This window comes from Heloderma suspectum, chromosome 13 (assembly GCF_057233095.1).
Source record: "Heloderma suspectum isolate Gila_16-S chromosome 13, 16-S_ref, whole genome shotgun sequence".
NCBI classification, from domain to species: domain Eukaryota; kingdom Metazoa; phylum Chordata; class Lepidosauria; order Squamata; family Helodermatidae; genus Heloderma; species Heloderma suspectum.
Window position 1 is genome coordinate 18369733 of NC_139470.1, and position 23403 is coordinate 18393135.

The 23403-nt window shown below is 48.7% G+C and overlaps 1 protein-coding gene across 4 annotated transcripts in view; it reads right to left on the minus strand.

Moving 5' to 3' along the window:
* Window positions 1-23403, minus strand: part of LOC146336118 (tRNA (32-2'-O)-methyltransferase regulator THADA-like) — a 55544-nt gene that overhangs the window by 21731 nt on the left and 10410 nt on the right. For 2 of the 4 annotated variants that reach the window (XM_084819555.1, XM_084819553.1), the window contains exons 8-20: window positions 22814-22956; window positions 19242-19338; window positions 18178-18314; window positions 16653-16850; window positions 14464-15172; window positions 11280-11432; window positions 10769-10878; window positions 9952-10112; window positions 6236-6402; window positions 5267-5452; window positions 2375-2523; window positions 1845-1988; window positions 981-1085 (exon numbers count right to left, since the gene is read on the minus strand). In XM_084819555.1, the coding sequence (XP_084675681.1) occupies window positions 981-1085; window positions 1845-1988; window positions 2375-2523; window positions 5267-5452; window positions 6236-6402; window positions 9952-10112; window positions 10769-10878; window positions 11280-11432; window positions 14464-15172; window positions 16653-16850; window positions 18178-18314; window positions 19242-19338; window positions 22814-22956 (2459 nt within the window). The remainder of the gene's footprint in view (window positions 1-980; window positions 1086-1844; window positions 1989-2374; window positions 2524-5266; window positions 5453-6235; window positions 6403-9951; window positions 10113-10768; window positions 10879-11279; window positions 11433-14463; window positions 15173-16652; window positions 16851-18177; window positions 18315-19241; window positions 19339-22813; window positions 22957-23403) is intronic. The other 2 variants (XM_084819556.1, XM_084819554.1) reach the window with 2 other exon arrangements.

The following is a 23403-nucleotide window of genomic DNA, read 5'->3' on the forward strand; positions in this document are numbered from 1 at the left end:
ACTGAGACTGTCGGAGGGCAGAAGAAGATGATGCATGGCAATTGGCAATTGGCAGCTGCATGCTGTGCATTGGAGCAAATGGACCTGGTAGTGGTGGTATTTCTTTGCCACAAGTGGGGTGGGGGAGAGGCAGGGGGTCACTGCCCCATTTGCCCCAAATATAGAGCTTTCTCTGCTCCTGACATAAAAATGTACTTCTCGTATTAAAATGCAGCGGCTGTACTTGTGTGTGCTTCCACAGCATCCCTCGCTGCTCTTAAAACTTTGCATCAATCTTGCCTTAAGATGGTGTGGTTATGGCTGTGGATCAGCCAATGTGGCTATTATTTTTGCAGGAAAGTTGCTGGTTAATGGGCCAGAACAGCTGGTAGATGTGTTTGCGATGGAAGCTCACGTTTGGGAAATAGCTGGAGAGCTCTCTTGAGAGCTTTGACTGGGAAAGACTCTCAATCTGGAAGGGGATTGCACCTTTCTCTCCCCCAACCCCAGCCAGGGGAGGGGGCTTTCATACGCCATGCATGTGCGTGAAGAAAGAGCAGTTTAGAATGTAGAGGAGAGAAAGAGAAACCCAGAGAGTGAGCTCAACGCCTTTTGGGGTGCAATGTACCTCTCCCTGGAGATCTGAAGTAGGGTAGCAGATCTGTTGTCTGGTATAAATGCCAGCCTTTTCCAACCTGGTGCCCTCCAGATGTGTTGGGTCACAATTCCCATTATCCCCAGCTGGCTGGGGATAATGGGAGTTGTAGTCCAACACCCCTGGAAGGCGCCAGGTTGGGGAAAATCTGGCATATGCGTCTTGCCTCCATCTCTGCTCTGTTTGCATATTTGTAAAGAAGTCAAATATTATGCACATGCCATAAGTCTCCTGCGATCACTTCCACAAAGAAAGCTATATCTGAGCAGGGTTCTCGCCCCTTGGTGGTAAGTGGGGAATGCATAATGGTATATTCACACATACACAACAACAGTCAGACTGGTACCTGCGCGAGCATTGCTCTCGGGATGTCTTGCAGCTCTGGGTCGGGATGGCTCAGCAAAGCCGTGCAGAACTTTGTGAATCCCATACTGCAGCCCTCTACAGCTCCCTAGAGGTAAAAGAATAAAACCAGAGTCGGGTTTCTTCCAAAGACGGTTGTCAGATTACAATCATCAGAGTCTAGGGCACATTGAGAATCTGGACATGTGGACAGCAACAGCATAAAAATCTGCAGGGGAGGGGACAAACCAAATGGTGGAAAGAAGCCTGAGCAATTTGTGCAAAAAAAATGTTTGAGCAATTTGTGCAAGTTACGGTTGAATTTGCATAATTTGCATAAATTTGGCCATAATTTGCACAATTTGTGCAAATTCAGCCATAATTTCCACAAAGTGCTCAGAAATTTGTGTAAATTGCAGAACCTTCCCCCTCCCCAAAGCACAAAATTCCCAGAAAAACCGTGAGCTGGCCTGACTCACTGCAGACTGAGTCGAGCGCCGCAGTGGGAACTGAAACGAAGTCCAGGGGGCTGAGCCCAGGAAAACCCATCGAACTCCACCCCCCCAGACGGATTTCTCCGACATCCCTAGCTGGATCAGATCAAAGGCCTATTTTGTGCAACATTCTGTTCCCCCAATAGCCAACCAGATGCCCCTGGGAAGCCCACAAGCAGGACGTGAAGGCCACAGCTCCTGAAGATGGGTACCAAAACGAAACAAAGGTGAACGAAGAAAAGATGAAATGAGGCAGGCTTTCTGTGATGAAAACAAATGGAGTCCTGATGCAGAACGGGTTTTTCTTCCCCCGTGGATATCCCTAGGTTCAAGCCCATTTTTACTGGTCTGTTTCAGCTGAAGGTCAGTCTTACCCAGTGCCGGCATTTCAGCAAGATATCCTGGAACACTTCGGCAGCCGCGGTGACAACCTGGAGCGGCAGGAGAGGCCCGCAGCCCGCAGGGGGCGGTAGAGGCAGAATCTTCTCTGCTAGGCCTCCCAAGAGCAGCCCAATTTCCTTAGTGGTTAAAAATAAAGATGTTAGGTAAGGGGAAAGTCCAGCAGAGGCTGGTGGCTCCGATTTCAGTGGGGCCGGGGGATCCATTCTGGGTGTCTGCCAGAACCAGCCAGAACTCCAAAGGAGCTATCCAAGGTGCTGAACCCTAGCCCCCAAATGGCCTCAGCACCTTGGATAGCTCCTTTAGAGTTATTTATTTATTTGTTACATTGATATACTAGCCCAATAGCCAAAATTCTGGCTGGTTCTGACTGAAATCCAGAATAGATCTACAGTCTGACCGAAATCGGAGCCACCAGCCTTTACTGGGAAAGCCTTAATCAACAGCGAAGCCCCGGTTGGATCCACCACTGATTAGAAACCCCTGGTGGTGGAAATCGGCTCACTTTCACTGAGACCCAGCAGCAGGTCAGGATGAGGCTGTGCTCCTCCGAGAGAAGGACTGGATCGTCATCCTCTTGGGGTCCCAGGTTCTTTCCTAGCTGGATGACGCAGCCAATCGCATTGCCCATGTCAGCAAACGAAGGAGCAGCTGCTGCAACGAAACCAAGGAGGGATTAGAGGGCCGTGACAGAAACCGAGGAAAGTTGCGAAATAACAGCCAACCAACATGTTGCCTCAAACCTGGGGCCTGATCCACTCAGGGGCCACACTAAACAGATTGGAGGGTACCGGTATGACTCAAGTCCTACTGAGCCAGTGTGGTGTAGCAGCTAGAGTGTTGGACTGGGAGCTGGGAGATCTGGGTTCTAGTCCCCACTCGGCCCTGGAAGCTCACTGGGTAACTTTGGGCCCGTCACAGACTCTCGGCCCAACCCACCTCACAGGGTTGTTGTGAGCATAAAATGGAGGGGAGGAGAATAATGTAAGCCACTTCGGGTTCCTTGCAAGAGGAAAAAAAGGCGGGATAGAAATGCTGTCAATCAATCAATGTCCACATGTTTGAAAGAGTGATATACGGTTTATCGATGGAAAGGGGATGCAGTCAATAAAAGCAAAGATAAGCTGACAAATGTCCCTCAGCTCAATGTTGTAGTTGCCCTGGTTCCCTTGAAGCATCAGGCATTGCCCCGGGGGCTGTTTTCACAGGTGAACATAAGAGCCCTGCTGGATCACAGAAGGGTCCATCTAGTCCAGCATTCTGTTCACACAGTGGCCAACCAGCTGCCCACAGGAAACCCACAAGCAGGACAGGAGTGCAACAGCATCCCCCCCCCCCCGCCCATGGTCTCCAGCAACTGGTGTACATAGGCATACAGCTGCTGATACTGGAGGTAGCATAGAGCCATCAGGGTTAGTAGCCATTGATAGCCTTCTTCTCCAGGAATTTGTCTAGCTAGGTGGCATGTTTTCCCTTTCTCAAATGAGAACAGGCAGCATGCCAATCCATCCAGGATTTTATAGGGCTTCTCTCAGTTAGGCTGCCTTTACACTAAAGAAAAAACCTGCAGTCCTCCCGTTGTGGAGCCCTTCTGCATTTACAGCGGGCTTCCAGACAGCGACCACGTGATTGCTGAGAGGGGACATTTTAATTTTCACAGTTCCATAGAACCCTTGTTTCTATCTTGTGATGGACTGGACCACTGAGAATTATATTAATAGCAAATTGGTTCTCCAAGTGTCACTCCTTACGTAGCCAATGAAACATCACCATCTAGTGGCTGTTTTAATAGCGTAACAATCCAATTTAAATACATAGTTCATTATTTCTGGATCTTTTTGAGATGGAATAACCAGGAAATACCTCTGGATGTGCCCTGGAGGTGGACGACGTCATGAAAAGGAAGCACAAAGTTCTGTGAGTGAGCAATCTCAATAGCAGGATAAAAGCTCTGTGCGAAGAAGCCCTTAGTTACAGACTGTCAAAAGATACACACATATCCCTCTCTTCAGCAAGAGAAGACAGGGGAAAACGGGGAGGGGGAGACTTCTTGGCAGGGAAGACAGCTTCTCACAGCAGAGAAGCACAGTCTTATCAGAAAGAAAGTATGAAATGTACAGGACGGCCACTGAGTGTTTTCTGCTTGGTGTTAGTAGCAAGAAGCACTGACTTTCACTATATTTGTGTACAGCTATGTGAACCAACTCTAACTCCATAATAGTTGCCAACTACTCTACTAAGTAAGTATACATATGTTACTAGACCCTGTATATGGCTCTGTGAAAAGTCACACTTAACTCCTCGCCACTCTCTTCCGCAAAAATCTTCCGCACCATGACTATACATGTTATGAAACAGGAGCCTCTTCTTTACACAACATTTTATAAATGATGCCATGGTGGGGTGGGGTGAAGCGGTTGAATTGGATCATGGCCATGGGACTGGGGGAAAGGGTCTCCCATTTTTTATTTATGTCTTACATTTCTGTACTACCCAATAACCAAAGCTTCCTGTGCGCTTCACAAAAAAGGGACGAAAGCCATAAAATATAAGAACATCATAGAACTTAATGCAAAAACCTAACCCTTGCCCCACACAGCTAAAGAATAAAACCAAAGTCAAGCCAACAGCAGAGGACAACAGCAGTGTAAAGATCTAAAAAGCACTAATGCAGTTCTTAAAAATGGAGGGATTAAAAAGCCTAGGAGAATATAGTATCTGTCTTTTATTTACTTATTACCTTTATATCCCTTTCCTTCTACGAGTTCAAGGTGCAGTACATGGTGTCATTACCCTATGTATTCCACTCATTGTATCCTCACAAGAACCCTGTAAGGTAGATTAGACTGAGAGGTAACAGTGGCTGGCCCAAAGTCACCCAGTGAGCTTCATGGCCAAGTGGGGTTTTGAATGTGAGAGCAGCGGGGGGAAGGAGGAAAGGAAGTAGAGAAGGGCTTAAAACAGAAGTAGACAACTTGTAGGCTAAAACATCTGGAGGGCCACAAGTCCCATCAGCCTTCATCATTGGCTATGCTGGCTAGGGCTGATGGGAGTTGTAGGTTGCCCACCCCTGGGTTAAAAGCTCCCTCTACCTTTACGTCATCCTTCCCCAACCTGGTGCCCTCCAGATGTCTTCGGCTAGAACCCCCAACACATCTGGAAGAGCACGAGTTTGGTGGGAAGGGTGGCTTACATCTTTGTTTCAGAAACCTTGGCGATCCAGTCATAGAACTGTAAGTGCAGCCCTGAAAGAAGATCAGTTGCAAGTTGCCCAAGGAAGAAGAGATTGCTGCACATTGTTTGAAGGCCGCACAATAAAGGCACACCAATATAGGGTTAACTTCTATCCCAAGGGGATAGTTAATAGGAGTTAACTTCTATCCCAAGCTGGTCTCACCTTGTTGGTCTGACATGGACAGTTGCTTGCCCTGCAACACCCCCAGGAGCAAGCAGCTGACATCTCTCGTGGCGTTCACCAAGCGGCGAAGGAAGGTCTGCCAATGTTGCACCTGCTGTGGCTTCACCATAGAGACCACCACCTCTGGGACCTCGAGGAGGCATCGCCTCAGAGCGCAAAAAACGCCTGTGGGGACACAATGCTCTGGTGAGTGCTTTTGGAGCTGTGTGTGTGTGTGTGTGTCTCTCTCTCTCTCCCTCTCCTGGATGACATCTTGTGATGGTCTGGACCACTGAGAATCATGGGAATTAAATCTTATATATTAATAGCAAATTCGTTCTCCAAGTGTGGCTCCTTACATAGCCAAAAAAGCACCGTCCATGCACAAGAGGGAGGTGTCACCAGCTCAGGGGGGAATCCCTCCTGAAAAACAGTCCATTGAGGACTGAGCATGCTTAGTAGCTACAGGGGCGGGAGGTAATGGAATACTCTGGAAAAGGGAATGACTGGCGGGCTGCCACCCTGAACAAAGAATCAGTGGGGAAAGGAATGGAAAGGAGTATCTAGAAAAGGGTATAGCTGGCAAGCTGAACAGGAGCATTGCACGTTGCAAAACGTTGTTGTGGGCCCTATTTGTTTTCTACAGGCCGAAGCCTTTAGGTGAAGGGAACCTGTGGCCCACCAGATGAGGATGGACTTCACCTCCCATCAGCCCCAGCCAGAATAGCCAATGGTCACAGATGATGGGAGACGGAGCCCAACAAACATATGGACGGCCGTGGTCCAAGTTGAACACTCCTCAGCCCCAGTCATCAGGGACAATAGTCAAGAGATGTAGGCCAAAAAACCTGGAGTGCACCAGCTTGCAGAAGCAACTCCATCACCAACCAGCTGTAACCATCTCCAATCCCTCTCCTCCCCCCCGCCCCCGGCTCCTAAGGGAAAACATAAAGACCCCAAGATACTGACCATGTATTGGTGTGGTGTGGGCTGCCTGTAGCAAGTCATGGGAAGCCCTGGCAAAATGTACATGCAGCACTCTGAGGAGATGTTCGAGGAAGCAGAAGTACTGACACAGCATGTCCGGCTCTTCCTTTGCCTCTGGCAATAACCGTTGCAAGATACAAATGTCAGATCTGGGGAAGCAAAGAGAGCTATAGCAGTATTGAGACGAGGAGCATCAGCAACCCCTTTCCCCCCAAACAAAACAAATGCAGATGACCATAAGATATTCTGGAGGTGGGAGCCAGGGTATGAAGCCACAGCACCCCAAAAGTTCTAGGTAGCAGAGTGATGTGTGTGTGGGGGAGAGGTTGGCACCTGGAGTGGGGGCCTACCTATAGTTATTTGTCATAATTACAAGAGATTTGTACTTAATTAGGTCCCCCCCATTTCCATTTGTTTTATCTATTTCAAAAAAAGCAGGGGTGTTGAACTTCTTTCAACTGGAGGGGAAAGTAACTAAGCCAGGGGAAAGGCATTTCAACCTTTCAGAATGTGGGGAAAAAACTGCCCAAAGGCAGGGGAAACATCAAACAATCAGTGGCAGCAGGAAAGGGACAGCCATGTTGGGACCATAAGAGGGCTGGGTTTGGCTGAGCCATCCTGGCCATTAGAGTAGGCTGCATTAAGAAATCCAAAGTTGGGGCAAGCTGCATTCAGAAATGCATTTCTGGCATGATGTTTTCAAGGCATGCTAACAGGGGTTCCTGGCAGGATATTCCAAAATGTATTTGTGATCCAAAACAAACGAAAGATCTAGTGCATTATATTTTAATTTGCCCTTTGTACAGTGAATCTAGGGAAAGGTTTTTGAAGCTCTTGCTTTCCTAAACAATCCTTTGGGGCAGGGGAATCCCCAAAAGGTATGGGGGGCAGGAACTCCGCAAAACAGTCCAAAGAGGACTATGGATGTACGGACTGGGTAAAATCCATTCTGTCTGTTCCATGGATTGTCAGGCGCCTTTCGTTCTGCAGTCCACCCATTGACGGAATCGGATTTTTGAAAATTCCCGGATTTGTGCAATTTCCCCCCAAATGCGCCAGATCCCCCCAAATACGTATTTTGACATTTTAGCCTATGGGGAAATGCACATTTCAGCTGTTTCTTTTAAAAATGCTCATTTTTTTGATGACAAAACTTGCACAAAATTGGGGAATTTAGGAAAACGGTCCACAAGTCAGCAGAATCCATCTGACAGAGGAAAAGTTGGGCCGCTGTGAAATCCGCCCGTTGGATTCATCAGACTCTGAACTCATTTGGTTCTGTTGCAGATTTCTTGGACATCCCTAATGAAGACTGAGCATGCTCAGCTGGCACAGAACATTGCTTGACTGTTTGCGGGGTGGGAATGGGGACGGAAGGAGAATGGGATAGGGTAGGTGGATTCCTGAAAACCAGCATGCCACGCTGCAACATTTTGTTGCAGGTCATACATGTAACTCTGCAAATTGAGGATTTAAGGGAAACAGTGGGCATAGAATGTTGCTTGACTGTTTGTGGGGTGGGAATGGGGAGGGAAGGAGAATGGGATAGGGTAGGTGGATTCCTGAAAACCAGCATGCCACGCTGCAACATTTTGTTGCAGGTCATACATGTAACTCTGCAAATTGAGGATTTAAGGGAAACAGTGGGCATAGAATGTTGCTTGACTGTTTGTGGGGTGGGAATGGGGACGGAAGGAGAATGGGATAGGGTAGGTGGATTCCTGAAAACCAGCATGCCACGCTGCAACATTTTGTTGCAGGTCATACATGTAACTCTGCAAATTGAGGATTTAAGGGAAACAGTGGGCATAGAATGTTGCTTGACTGTTTGTGGGGTGGGAATGGGGAGGGAAGGAGAATGGGATAGGGTAGGTGGATTCCTGAAAACCAGCATGCCACGCTGCAACATTTTGTTGCAGGTCATACATGTAACTCTGCAAATTGAGGATTTAAGGGAAACAGTGGGCATAGAATGTTGCTTGACTGTTTGTGGGGTGGGAATGGGGACGGAAGGAGAATGGGATAGGGTAGGTGGATTCCTGAAAACCAGCATGCCACGCTGCAACATTTTGTTGCAGGTCATACATGTAACTCTGCAAATTGAGGATTTAAGGGAAACAGTGGGCATAGAATGTTGCTTGACTGTTTGTGGGGTGGGAATGGGGAGGGAAGGAGAATGGGATAGGGTAGGTGGATTCCTGAAAACCAGCATGCCACGCTGCAACATTTTGTTGCAGGTCATACATGTAACTCTGCAAATTGAGGATTTAAGGGAAACAGTGGGCATAGAATGTTGCTTGACTGTTTGTGGGGTGGGAATGGGGAGGGAAGGAGAATGGGATAGGGTAGGTGGATTCCTGAAAACCAGCATGCCACGCTGCAACATTTTGTTGCAGGTCATACATGTAACTCTGCAAATTGAGGATTTAAGGGAAACAGTGGGCATAGAATGTTGCTTGACTGTTTGTGGGGTGGGAATGGGGACGGAAGGAGAATGGGATAGGGTAGGTGGATTCCTGAAAACCAGCATGCCATGCTGCAACATTTTGTTGCAGGTCATACATGTAACTCTGCAAATTGAGGATTTAAGGGAAACAGTGGGCATAGAATGTTGCTTGACTGTTTGTGGGGTGGGAATGGGGACGGAAGGAGAATGGGATAGGGTAGGTGGATTCCTGAAAACCAGCATGCCACGCTGCAACATTTTGTTGCAGGTCATACATGTAACTCTGCAAATTGAGGATTTAAGGGAAACAGTGGGCATAGAATGTTGCTTGACTGTTTGTGGGGTGGGAATGGGGACGGAAGGAGAATGGGATAGGGTAGGTGGATTCCTGAAAACCAGCATGCCACGCTGCAACATTTTGTTGCAGGTCATACATGTAACTCTGCAAATTGAGGATTTAAGGGAAACAGTGGGCATAGAATGTTGCTTGACTGTTTGTGGGGTGGGAATGGGGACGGAAGGAGAATGGGATAGGGTAGGTGGATTCCTGAAAACCAGCATGCCACGCTGCAACATTTTGTTGCAGGTCATACATGTAACTCTGCAAATTGAGGATTTAAGGGAAACAGTGGGCATAGAATGTTGCTTGACTGTTTGTGGGGTGGGAATGGGGAGGGAAGGAGAATGGGATAGGGTAGGTGGATTCCTGAAAACCAGCATGCCACGCTGCAACATTTTGTTGCAGGTCATACATGTAACTCTGCAAATTGAGGATTTAAGGGAAACAGTGGGCATAGAATGTTGCTTGACTGTTTGTGGGGTGGGAATGGGGAGGGAAGGAGAATGGAATGGGGTAGCCAGTTTCCTGAAAAGCAGCTTGACACACTGCAACATTTTGCTGCAGGATATATGTGTAACTCTGCAAATTCAGGATTTAAGCAAAAAACCCCAACCCTAACAATCCCCAAAGAAGAAGTGTACATGTATGGGAAGCATGGAGAGACAGCCTTTCCCAACCTGGCGCCCTCCAGATGTGTTGGAGTACAACTCACATCAACCCCAGCCAGCATGGGCCATGATGGTTATGGATGATGGACTTGTAGTCCAGCACATCTGGAGGGCACCAGGTTAAAGAAGGCAACACAGGACAAACTGAAGGAATCCACTGATACAGACGGGGCTAAATTCTATTAAAGGCTCCAAGAGGTGTTATTTTTTTAAGGGCTCATAGAGCAATGAAGCAACATTCTACTTCTGGAGGATGGTTTTCATCAGCACTGCTCCTGTTTCAACTTCTTGAACTCTGGGACTGCTCATGGCTTCCTGCGCCCGCTCAAACAGAGCCACAGCGATGGATTCTGGGAAAGCCGGTGGGAAGTAGTGGATGAGCAGCTCTGATGCCAACTCACGGATCTGCAGGAAAACAGGAGACAGGCTCAAGGAGAAGGACACTAACAAAGAAAAGAGAGAGCAATCAAGAGGGTGTGTAATCTCTCCTAATGGCATAGCAGATGTTCACCACAGTCACTGTTTCCCCTGCTCCATCAGAGTCAATGGCTGATAAAGCAGGCTAAGCCCCTTCAACAGAAGAGGCTGTTTCTACCACAGGCAGAGGTAGCCAGCCAGATGGGGCTGCAGCTCTGTCTAAGGCTCAGCCCTGGCCTTGCCTGTTGCTGAAGCAACATCTGAGCTTTGCTCCTATGACTCTCCATCCTGAGCTCCACATGGAGCTGTCCAGGGTGCTGAATGCTGAGGCCATCACTTAGAAGAGAGCACCGCTTGGCCTCTGTGCAAGACAAGATGCTAGATGTCATGCGCCTTTGATCTGATCCAGCAGGGTTCGTAACATCATTGCCCAGGTCTGCTGTATGTTTGATCAGGGGCTAGCAAGAAATCCCAGCAGAGGCAGGGGAAGCCTGATTCAGTTCCTGGTGAACCTAGAACATGGTCCCCAACTCGTACTGTGCTGAAAGAGCATCACTAAACTCTGAAGTCAAGCATATGTAATTCCTGCTGTCTCACACAAGCAGACATGTACAGGAGTCAGGGATGAAGGGTGGGCTATGTACCTCATTTGTACTGTCTTGCAAGCAACTCAGCAAGGCCAGCGTGTTGCTTGTAGAGAAGAAGTCCCAGCAGCCCTTTCTTCTGGCCCAGTGTAGTAGTGCAACCATATTGCCTGCAGAGACATGTAGTACAGGAGCAAAGGGGGGGGGAGGAAGGCGGGGAAACCACACCTGAAATCTTTGTGAAGCACAAGTGGAAGCTGTAACAAAGTGTTGCAGCGGGGAGTGGTCCCGTTCAGCCAGCCCTGCCCTGCTCTTCCACTACATTCCATCTTTTCCTTCCAATTGTTAGGTTCCTCTCCAGGGTTCCAGCCAGCCACACCCTTTCACAGGATACTCCATTCCTGGAAGTAATAGCTAGGGCTTCGGCTGTTCGCAAAGCGAAAGGAGGCGAGTCGGGAAAAATATCCTTGCTTGTTGCTAGGCAAATGCAAGGAGGCCATCCTCGCTGGAGCACCTCAGCATGGGCCCACTTCTGGATCTGTGCCGAGGGGGAGAGCGCAAAGTGACTTACGAGGAGGCTGCCCCTTCTTCCTCTCCGGACTCCACGTGTCGGTGCAGGTCTCCAGGATGGCCGCCAAGAGGAGGAGGCCGCTTTTCCTCCTCTGGTAGTTGGACCCCGACATCAGGGAGGAAACACAGAGACGCAGCAGCCACTCCACGAAATCTAGGTGAGGAAAATATTGGGGTGGAGGAGAGGCAGGAAAGGCACAGACCGCACACGTTGCTCCTTTCCCTGGCAACAGGTTCTCTAAAAGTGGAACCTGCAACAGAGTGTTGCAGCGTGAAAGGTTCCTGTTCAGCCAGCCTGCCCTTCCCTTCCATGGCACCGCCACCTAAGATGGTGGCCTCCTAAAATGGAGGCCCGAAATGGAGGCCAGCTACAGCTCGGAACCAGTGGAAGCTTCCCTCCTGGAGATGGGGGTAGTCTGTAGCAGCGGCAGAGAGAGGGAGGATTAATCCTGCCAACCCACAGTCCCCATTTCCCCCACGCCTATGGCTGCTCTTTAAAGGTTAAAGACGAGGCACGTTGATTCAAATCACACAAGTCATGTTATGTCTAGTTCGGCCTTTTCAAAGCCAAGCTGCTGTTGTTCTCCTGAAACACACCCATGGGCGTGGCAGCAGGGGCTGGGGAGACAAAAAAGAATGCCTATGTATCCGGCTCTCTGCACCCTGCCAGTCCATTTCTGAGGAAGGACGGTAACGTACCTCTTCCAAAAGCAGCACGCCCTAGCCTGGTTTGCTCGAGACACGTCGGACTGCAACTCCCATCATACCCAGCCAGCATAGGCCAACACAGCCTCTCCAAACCCAGTGTCCTCCAGCTGTGTTGGCCTACAATGCCCATCAGCCCCAGCCAGCATGATGGGCATTGTAGGCCAATGCAGCTGGAAGAATGTTGGGTTGGGGAAGCTGAGCTAAAGCCTTCGGAGCTTTTTAATTACAGGAGTGAGGAAAATGATAAGTGGGTGCATAAAACTGTACATGTTATGGATAAAGTGGAGATACTCCACCACCACCCTTCTCATAACAGCGTAAGTTGCGGCCAACCCCATGACGGTCAATTCAGGACAAACAAAAGAAAGCACTTCTTCCAAACAATAGAGGGTTGATGTACAGAACTACGGATGGTGCAGGCGCCTGATTCTGTCGGGGAATCCGGCGGAACCCCCCATACCTGCACCCCTGAGCCCTGCTCGCCAAGCCCCCGCCCCCGCCCGCCCCCTGCCCCTGTTTGGCGAGCAGCCCACACTCACACCACCAGCCTTGTCGAGCTCCAAGGTCACCGTTTTAAAAAAAAATAAGACGGTGATGGCAAAAATGCACATTTTGCGAATCCCACGTTTGCACATGCACGAAAATGCACATTTTTACGAAGATGTGCATTTTCACGCATATGCAAATATGTGTATTCACAAAGTATTTGCATAGGCAAATATGCGCAAATATGCGCATGTCTATGATCACCATTTTATTTTCCAAAAAATGGCAACCGTGGAGATTGACGAGGCTCCTGGGATGAGTATGGGCTGCTCGCCGAGTGCGGGAGGAGCTCAAGTGCGGTCTGGGGACGGGTGAGTAGGGGCAGGGGCAGGGGCTAGGCGGGCGCCCGGAGAAACCAGATGGGGGTGGTTCACACATCCCTATATGGAAGTGACTGCCAAAAGATGTGGAGCTTAGCTTAGATGGCCTTGAAAAAGAGGACCAGGCACCTACAGGGAGACACATCTACCCACAGCTATTGCTGGTTTTGTTGTTGGGTTTACTGCTGTTTTTATTGCCAGTTTTAATGTGTGTTTTTATTGCTTTGAATATTTTATCAGTTTTATGCGTCTTATTGTTGTACACCACTTTGGGAGGGCGAAAGGCGGCCAAGCAACATTTTAAATAAATAAATAAAACAAATAAATAGTTGGGGTCGCTAAAGGGTGGCTACTAAGGGGGGTGGCTACGAAGAAGAGGGCCTTTGCCGCTGTGGCACCCAGGTTGTGGAATGAGCTTCCCAGAGAAGCTCTCCTGGCACCTACATTGTGCTCTTTTCAGCGCCAGGTGAAGACCTTTTTTGTCTCCCAGGCATTTTAGATTTTCAGTTTCTGTTTTAAATCGGGTACAGTATTTTAAATCTTTGCACTGCTTCTAGCTTCTACTGGGTTATTATTATTTTTTTAAATTATACTCTGGTATAAAACTGTTACGTTGTATTTTATCATCTTGTATTGTTATGGTTTTAATTGTTGCAAATTGCCCAGAGAGCTTCAGCTATTGCACAGTATAGAAATATAATACGAAATAAATAACATAAAGGGAATCTTCTGGTTCAGGGGCAAAATGCCACTGAAAACTAATTGTCGGGGTCAGAGAACAGGGGAGGGCAGTGTGGCTGAAAGGCCTGGCTTCTGGGTTTTCTGGAAGCTTCTGGTTGTCCAACCATTCCCACGGCAGACACGGCCATAGTTATCATTGTTTGACTGGCGGAGCCTCACAAAGTGTGGGGCAGCAGCAGTAGGCAACTCGGTGCCCTCCGGATGGTTTGGACTCCAACTCCCATAATCCCCGACCATTTGGATTTTTCTTTAAAAATCCTCATTTGTTTGGCTTCAATATGAATTATTCTTGGATTGTTTAATGTTAGTGCATTTTTATTCATGGGAGAGGCTTCGATTATCCGATGTGGATGACCGTTTACATTTTGAGACGGCTTCCGGTTGTTAGAGAATCTCAACGTGTTAGATTTTATGGTGGACGTTTTCTGACACAAGCCACATGGGAAAAGGGAACGGTTCCTCCTGTGCAAGCACCGAGTCATTGCTGACCCCTAGAGGGACGCCGCTTGCGCTGGCGTTTTCATGGCAGACTGTAGCAGGGTGGTTTGCCATTCCCTTCCCCAGTTGCGACTACCTTTCCCCCAACAAGCTGGGTACTCGTTTTACCGACCTCGGAAGTATGGAGGGCTGAGTCAACCTGAGCCGGCTATCCAGGACCCTGCTTCCGCTGGGATCGAACTCAGGTCGTGGGGAGAGTTTCGGTTGCAATACTGCCGCCTACCACTCTGCGCCACACGAGAAGTGGCGTGCAAATACATGGCTGGCTATGAGGACCATTTGGCCATGCTGGCTGGGGGTGGAGTTGCAGTCCCAAATAGCTGGGGGGCACCAAATTATCCTCTCTCCAGTGTGGAAAATGGGCCAACTCACCCACTGTTTGTACCAGAGGTGTTTCTGGATCCCTTCCAGCCAAGCGGTCCTTCTCATCGTGTGCTTGCCGCCGGAGCACAGAGAGAGAGCTGTCCCTCGACCTGACCAAGGCCTTCTTGACCGCAGCTTGGAGGAGTTGCCGGAAAGAGGAGGAGTCACAATTCAAGTTCAGCGGCAGGAACTCCTTCAGGAGTCGGACTTCCGTCGCGGACAAGGCCTGGCTGGTCCTGGGAGCGGAGCACAGGAGGCCCAGTGCCGCCAGGCGGACGTTCTCTTCTTTCGAGGAGAGGCAGAAGGTGAGTCTACCGAGGGCCTCCCCGTCTGCGGGCAAGGCCCCCACGAGGGACTTCTGAACACTCAGCAAGGCAGCCCAGGCCCGGAGGTGCGAAGCCTCCCTGCCGCGAAAGCGCTTGGCCAGCAGAGCATAACAGGCGGGGAAAAGCTGCAGAGTCCACACCAGAAGGTAGTTGGAGGCATTGCTCTGAAGGAAAGAGACAGGAGAGGTCAAGGCGCTGGAGAGGGCTGGCAACCAGCGATGGCTCCACTTCTGAGCCAGCTCCTCCTCCAGGATGTCTTTCTGCCCATTTGTCCATCCTTCACGCTGCAGTTTCAAGATGGTTTTGTACAAATCCGAGGCAGCCGGACACAGGTGGTTGGTCGAGAGGCAGTTCAAGAGGTGCTGCGGGAGATCCCTGTAGGCATCCAGAACCTTGGCAGAAAGAGATCCATGAGACGACAGGACTGGAATAAACTGGGATGTTATCGGTCTTCGTACAACTTTTTTAATCATTTGGGATTAGGGAGAACAGAAATGAACGGGTCAAGTATCCGGAATCTGCCGGTGGCATCTAAAAGAATGCTAGTGAAAAGTCGTCCCTGCAGCTGATTTTCATTGGTGTGTTCTTATTTATTTGCTGAACGTACACCCTGCCTTGCCACTCTGATAATGCGCTCGGCAGCTTATTGCTACCTCTAATAGCGATCTCCGGTGGTGAATGCTGACAGAGATGGAGCCAAAATCGAGGCCACTGGGAAACAACAGGGAAATATCAGCATGCTGGGGGGAACCCTGAGGTTTGCAGAAATACAACCCCCTCCTCACAAAATCGGGGTAGTATGGGACAGAATGCCTTGCGTGAGCCTCTTACAGCTTATAGTATAAACAGTTGAAGGCAGCAGCTGTTTCTATCTGCACCTGCTTTTTAGCTGCTTATTTTATACGTTTTTGGCCTTTGAATTATTATATTGTCTTTTTTATTATCTTGTATCTGCTGTTTCTTATTGCCCTTAGCCACCTTGGGTCATGGTTGCAGAACGGTGGAATACTAAATAAAGAAATAATAAACAAATAAACAAACAGTTCTACAACAGAGGGGACTAGGAATCAATCATTTCCAGAACCTTAGCAAAACTACAATTCCCAGGGTTCTACTGAAGAGGATGTTGAGATAGTACAAAGCAATGTCAACAGCTGAAACAATTTCAGTACGATACCAGAACTGATAAAGACCGCTGACATAAATGCCCCATCATATGCCACTAAATGCCCGAGAATAGAGTACAGGCTTAACTTGGCAGTGAAAAGATGACTGTGCTGGCGCCAGGTGGGCCTTGGTGGGGAGATCATTCCATAATCGGGGAGCAACCACTAAGAAGGCCCTGTCCCTTGTTACCACCTTCCAAGCCTCCCTTGGAGGAGGCACTAGGAGGAAGGCATCAAATGCTGATTGTAGTGTCCAGGTAGGTTCATGTCAAGGGAGGCACTCTGTCAGGTATTGCAGTCCCAAACCATGTAAAGCTTTAAAGGATAAAAACCAGCACCTTGAATTGGGCTTGGAAACGTTACAGACAGCCAATGTAAACAGGCCAGAATTGGTGTTATATGATCAGAACTTTTGGTCCCACTTATTCATCTGGCTCCTGCATTTTGCACAAACTGCAGCTTCCGAACAGTCTTCAAGGGCAGCCCCACACAGAGTGCACTGCAGTAAACTATCTTGGAGGTTACCAGAGCATAGATTACTGAAGCCAGGTTATCTCTGTCCAGATAGGGGTGTAGCTGGGCCACCAGCCAAAGCTTATAAACCAAACTGTTTATATTCTGTACTGTTATTTGTTCTCAGCTATTTGCAAAGTATCATGGGCTAAACCCCCTCTGCACTCAACACACACACACACACACAACTTACTTTTCCAGGGCCCAGGTAGGGGAGAATTGAAATGAGTACAACATATCGAGCTCTAGTTTGCCAAGGCATAAGAATGACTTTCTGCAGGAGCTGTCCATAAAGAGGTCTCTCTGGGGCATCAAAGTGATCATGCTCTAGATTGTAGATCTCCAAGAGAAGCTGGAAGGACCTGTGGACAAAATCAGATACCCCCTCCACCTGAATATGGGGGTAGGTGGGTGGGTGGAAAATAAAATTATAAATGATAACATGATTATGTATGAAACAAACCCAGATGGCTCTCCACTAGGGCTGCAAGCCACTTAAAGGAATTTTAGTCAGTTAATCCTATGAGTTTTAGTTGATTAATCTATCAGTTAAATCTGCATGCATTTGCATATGGGTAAACAAACCGTCACTCTAAAGTAAGAAGATTACTTTTTATAACAGCTGCACTGGTTATCAATTCATTTCTTCCAGGCACAATTTGAGGTGCTGGCAATCAGCTTTAGAGCCCTAAATAACTTGGGGACCCAGACTACCTAAAGTAGGGTGCAGAAGCTCAGACCTGAGGGCCAAATCTGATCAATCCATCCCTCCTTCCCCTTGGCATCACCCCCTTTTCTGCATCCATGACTTAAAGTCACCTCCTGTACTGTGTGGATAGCTGTCATTACACAGTTTAATTAGATCTGGGTGGAATCTGGGGTTTGCTGTCACTCTCCTGTTATTGTCTCAGAGGAGCAAAGTTTACTTACTTATTTGGCAAATTCATATCTCATGGGCTGTTTTAGGGTTGTGTGTGGTTTGTTAACCATGCCAACAACCCACCCTCGCCAGGTTCGCATGACACGACAAGCTACGGGTGGTGGTGGTGGTGGGTTTATGGAACGGGCATCTGCAAACCATGGTGGCTTATTTAAGCCACCGTGGGTCAATTTGATCATGTGAACCAGGTTTCTGTCTTCTTCTGCCTAGTTAAGACTTGTTCCCTTTTAATTTACACAGGTTCATAGATTGTCAGAGAGCCCCGTGTGGCACAGAGTGGTAGGCGGCAGTAATGCAACCGAAACTCTCCCCACGACCTGAGTTCGATCCCAGCGGAAGCCGGGTCCCGGGTAGCCAGCTCAGCCCTCCATCCTTCCGAGGTCAGTAAAATGAGTACCCAGCTTGCTGGGGGAAAGGTAGTCACGACTGGGGAAGGCAATGGCAAACCACCCCGCTATAGTCTGCCAGGAAAACGCTGAGGAAAAACGGCATCCCTCTAGGGGTCAGTAATGACTCGGTGCTTGCACAAGAGGAACCTTTCCTTTCCTTTTCCATAGATTGTTTCTCTTATTTTAATGGCTGATCCTGTTGTTCTTCAAGTTGTTGTCATTTTTATCTGCTGCAGTTTCTTGGTGTTGTTCTTTTTTATTGTTGTCAGTATATTTTATGGAATATAGTTCTTTTGTTTTTTGCATGCCGCAAGCCATCCTAGTTGCTGATTTGGTATTGGAAGGGTGGGATATAAAATTCTGCAAATAAGAAGGAAAAGGTACACTACCGGGCTCTCTGCATTGTTCCAGAGGAACTGGGTCAGTCTCTGGAGCAGTCTAGAATCGTCCACCAAGACACAGCTCTCCTTCATTTTCCAGATCTGATCCAGACCGTCTCGGACGCGTTGAAGCCACAGAGAAAAAACTGCAATGGCAGGCACAGGTGAATCACACAGAATTTGTATGGGGCAGGCTGACAAAGATCATATCCAAATGGTGACCAACCCTCTCATTCCATATTCACCATGCTTAAGGGTTTATGCATCTACACATTCAAAACAACAGAACGCTGAAGATGAGGGTAACTCCAGGGGGCTCTTGTCTCTGGGCCCCTGCTGTGGTGTGAGCCCTTGGCAGGTGCCCAACCATGCCTACCCTTGGTGCCAGCCCAGGCAGTCAGTACCCAGTGGAAGGTGGAGGTAGGGATGCTGGAGTAATCCGCAACAGAACCAAATGAGTTCAGATTTTGATGAATCTGACCGGCAGATTCAGCAGTGGCCTTTTCCCCTGCTGGGCGGATTCCGTTGACTTCGGGACCGTTTTTCTAACTTTCCCAGTTTTGCACAAATTTCGTCACTAAAAAATATGCCAAAAAAGGCCAAAAATGTGCATTTCCCCATAGACTAAATCATGAATATGCACATTTCGGGGAGGATTTTGCACATTTGGGGGGATTTGGCGCATTTGCGCACGTGTGCATTTGCGCAAATATGAGAACTAAAAAAAAATCCAATTCCGTTGATGGGTGGACTGCAGAACAAAAGGCGTCTGACAATCCACGAAACATGAATGGAATGGGTTTTACACAAGCCATACGTCCCTAGGTGGAAGGACTGGACCTGACCGACCGACTTCATTCTTCAGTTGCTACTAGTCCCTTGCCAGAACAACAGCCTTTCATAAGGAACAATCCAGCCTAGCAGCTCTTACGGTGTGCTCTCCAAGGTGCTATAAATTTCTGCTTTGTCAGTTGTTGCGTCTTGCTACCAGAGTCTCCTTGAACACTGGATTGACCAGCCACTCCACCCAGGGCCAAACCCCAGCCAGGATACAGAAGCCCAGTTTGGCCTACCTTGAAAGCAGTAGTAATGACAATCCATGGGCTCTTCCATCAGGTCTAAAATAACTGGAAACAGGATGTCTAGCAACAGACAACCCTGCATAGAGAACTAGATAATAATAATAATAATAATAATAATAATAAATTATCAATAATTAATATCAATAATTAATAAAATAATAACAACATTTCTATACCACCCCATAGCCAAAGGACTCTGGGCAGTTTACTTACTTACATACATACATACATACATACATATAAAGCCTTATAACTAAAAACAACTTTGAACTGTCAGTCATAACTAAAGACATATCCAGGACCAATGAAAACTCATCATGTGCTGCCAAATGCCTGGGAAAAGAGAGAGGTCGTAACCTGGCACCAAAAAGATAACAATGTTGGAGCCAGGCGGACCTCATCGGGGAGCTGATGGGGGAGACACCTCCGAGAAGGCCCTCTCCCTCGTTGCTGCACTCCGATTAGGGCAGGGAAGCGGGAACAGGAAGCAACAACGTGTCAATGTTTCATGAACAGTTTTTTTTTTTTTTAAAGCACCTCTGTCAAGGAAGGAGGTCAAAAAACGAAACAAAAAAAGAGGCGAGACTCAAAATGGTACTGGGAAATAGGTGGGGGGTGGGGGGACATGAACACAGTGGTGGCCACATGCTGACCACCCTTGTACTAAAGTAACCAACCAATCTGTCGTCCCGGTGCTGGGCCTGGAGCTGACCCTGCTTCTGGGTAGGACAGATTGGTTGTTTACTTTAGCACGGGGTGCTCAACATGCGGCCCATGTCATGTCTGTGTCCCATCTGCGCATTGCATTTCCTGCAGAGACAGCATAAGCTCCAGCACCAGGACTGGGACCAATGAAACAGGGGCCATGTGACTTTCAGGCACCAATAAGGCAAGGATGACGTCCTCTTTCTACTTCTGTGCAGAAATGTGCAGAAAAGGGCAACTCAAACGATCAAGGGGCTGGAGCAACTCCCCGATTGAGGAAGGTTACAACAGCTGGGATTATTTCACTTGGAAAAACGGCGAGTGAGGGGAGACATGATAGAGGTGTACAAGATTATGCATGGTGTGGAGAAAGTAGATAAGGAGACCTTTTTCTCCCTGTCTTTTAATACTAGAACTTGGGGTCATCCCATGAAGCTGACTGGTGGGAGATCCAGGACAGAGAAAAGGAAGGGCTTCTTCATACAGTGTGTAGCTAAGCCATGGAATTCGCTACCACAGGATGTAGTGATGGCCACCAATTTGGCTGGCCTTAAAAGGGGTTAGACAAATTCCTGGAGGGGAACGCTATCAATGACTTCTAGTCCTCATGGCTATATGCGACCTCCAGTATCAGAGGCAGTATGCCTATGTACACCAGTTGTTGGGGAACTGGGGCGGGAGGGTGCCGTTGTGTCCTGCTTGTGGGTTTCCAGTCAACAGTTGGTTGGCCACTGTGTGAACAGAATGCTGGACTAGATGGACCCTTGGTCTCATCCAGCAGGGCTCTTCTTATGTTCTTACGTTTCTTGGTGACCATAATGAGTCCCCAGCAGCCCTGGCCAAACCTCCATTAGACTTTGCCCAACCCTTCACCTACCTATCTTTCCTTTAGACTTCTTATCAACCTCACTTGCTTTCCCCCTAGATTCTTCCTTGCCATTGCATAGGTTGCTGGGCTTAATCCTGCAACGGGCCATCCTTGCCCTGAGCTCTTAATGTGGGGGTGGGGGGCATACTTTTTCTTCTGCTGAGGATCGCATTTGCTCTGGGATAATTTGTCATGGTCTCCATGCTGGTGGTGGATGGGACTGGAGCCAGTGGTAGGTGAGGCAGTTGGCAGGGTTTCTTTCTCTTTCTGCCTGCCCTTCTCTCTCTCTCTTTCTGCCTCTTCCTTCTCTCTCTCCCTCCCTCCCTTTCTGCCTCCCCCTCCCTTTCTGCCTCCCCCTTCTCTCTCTCTCTTTCTCCCTCCCCTTCTCCCTTTCTGCCTCTTTCTTTCTTTCTTTCTTTCTTTCTTTCTTTCTCTCTCTCTCTCTCTCTCTCTCTCTCTCACTCTGTTTCTCTGCCTGCCTGCCTACCCGTCCTCCCTTCTCTCTCTCTTTCTGCCTCCCCTTCTCTCTCTCTCTTTCTGCCCCCTTCTCTCTCTCTGTTTCTGCCTCTTCCTTCTCTCTCTCCCCCTCCCCTTCTCCCTTTCTGCCACCCTCTCTCTCTCTCCCTCTCTCTCTCTCTCTGTCTCCCCTTCTCTCTCTCTTTCTCCCCCCTTCTCGCTTTCTGCCACTCCTTCTCTCTCTCTCTCTCTCTCTCTGCCTCCCCTTCTCTCTCTCTCTCTGCCTCCCCTTCTCTCTCTCTCTCTCTCTCTCTGCCTCCCCTTCTCTCTCTCTCTCTCTCTCTGCCTCCCCTTCTCTCTCTCTTTCTGGGTCTCTTCCCCTTCTCTCTCTCTCTCTCTCTCTGTCTGTCTCTGCCACCCGCTTCTCTCTCCCCACCCCCTTCCTCCCAGCCAAGCAGGCTGATAGGGAGAGACAAATTTCTCTTGCCCTAGTTCTGAACTGATCACTTACATGAGGCTTTTGAAATTAAGCTGAGGGCTGCGTGAGGCTCACCCTGTCCCTAATGTTGACTAAATCTTGCCTTATGGAATGAGGCTGACCCTGCTGAAAATTTCTCCCACATCTTTTTCGACCGCCCTCACTCAGTTTGATAGAAAAGAAATTCAAAGGAGAAATTCTCCTGGGTCGCATTTGGGTTTCTTGGGCTTACCTTACTTAGGAGATGGCCAAGGAATGTGTATGAGTGTCCTGTTGTACAATCATCTCTCTGGCAGCCTGTAGCCTCCCTGGCTTCCCACACTTCAATTAGAGCCCAGGGCTCTAATGTTGGCCAACCAACACCAACAGTTGGCCAACCAACTGTTGACTGGAAACCCAGAAGCAGGACACAACGGCACCCTCCCGCCCAAGTTCCCCAACAACTGGTGTACATAGGCATACTGCCTCTGGTACTGGAGGTCGCATATAGCCATGAGGACCGGGGGGAAAAGTAATTCCTCCCATAGGGCTTTTTCAGATAAAGAAGTGCAGGCAGGCTGGGAGGCGGCACAGCAATGTAGAAACTTGTAATGGAAAGAAAACACACACACAGCCCCCTTGGCCCCTTAGCAGTGATTAAGTAAGCTCAAAAACACCACAAAAATAAAAGATAAAACATCCTGTGAATGAGGCAGAATGATGGAAGCCTCTTTCACGGGGGAAGAAAACTGAGGGCAGGTTTTGGCTCAGCAGTAACTCCATCTCTTCCTTGGGGCTGGACACAACACTGCCCCCCAACACACACAGCTGCACTGTGGTGGATGCAAAATGGGGGCCATCCTGCCAATACAGTTGAGGCTGTTGCCACTTGCAAAAACAAAAACAAAAACCCTTATGGACAGAAAAAGGATCTGTGCTCCAACCCCAATGGTGAGCCCTGCCTGTGAGCAACTGTTGAGAATTTCCCCTCCCCCTGGAGAAATTCAGTGAAATTGTCCCCAGAGGCCATTTGCACACAGCTCTACCTGGAATGGAATGATTTTTTTTTAAACCTACCTGTTGCGGGACACCATCCAACCAGCAGCTCAAGATCTCCATCTTGCAACAGGCTAGTAAGCTGCGAGTCAATACCACCTTCCCCAGTCCATCTGGGCTCCAAGCAGATGGGGGCACGCTGAGCACCCCAAATCGGCCTTCGCCTGAGCATGAAAAATAAACCCGTTGTCAACAGATACGTTGGTCATCTGGCTGGTGTAGATTTGGCTGCATCCTGGCCACTGTCATTATCTGTGTTGGGTTCTATCATCCGTGAGGCTACAGGTACCTCCAGAAAGCAGCAGCGAAGCATTGATTGATTGATTGATTGCATTTCTATCCTGCCTTTTTTCCTCCAAGGAACTCAAAGTGGTATACATTCTCCTCCTCCTCCTCCATTTTATCCCCACAACAACAACCCTGTGAGGTAGATTGGGCTGAGAGCCTATGACGGGCCCAAAGTCACCCAGTGAGCTTCCATGGCTGAGTGGGGACTAGAACCCGGATCTCCCGACTCCCAGTCCAGCACTCTTGCCACTACATCACGCTGGCACACTGGATTGGATGAACACCGCATTAGCGCTGGCGTTCTACAACTGCAGGTGATCTAG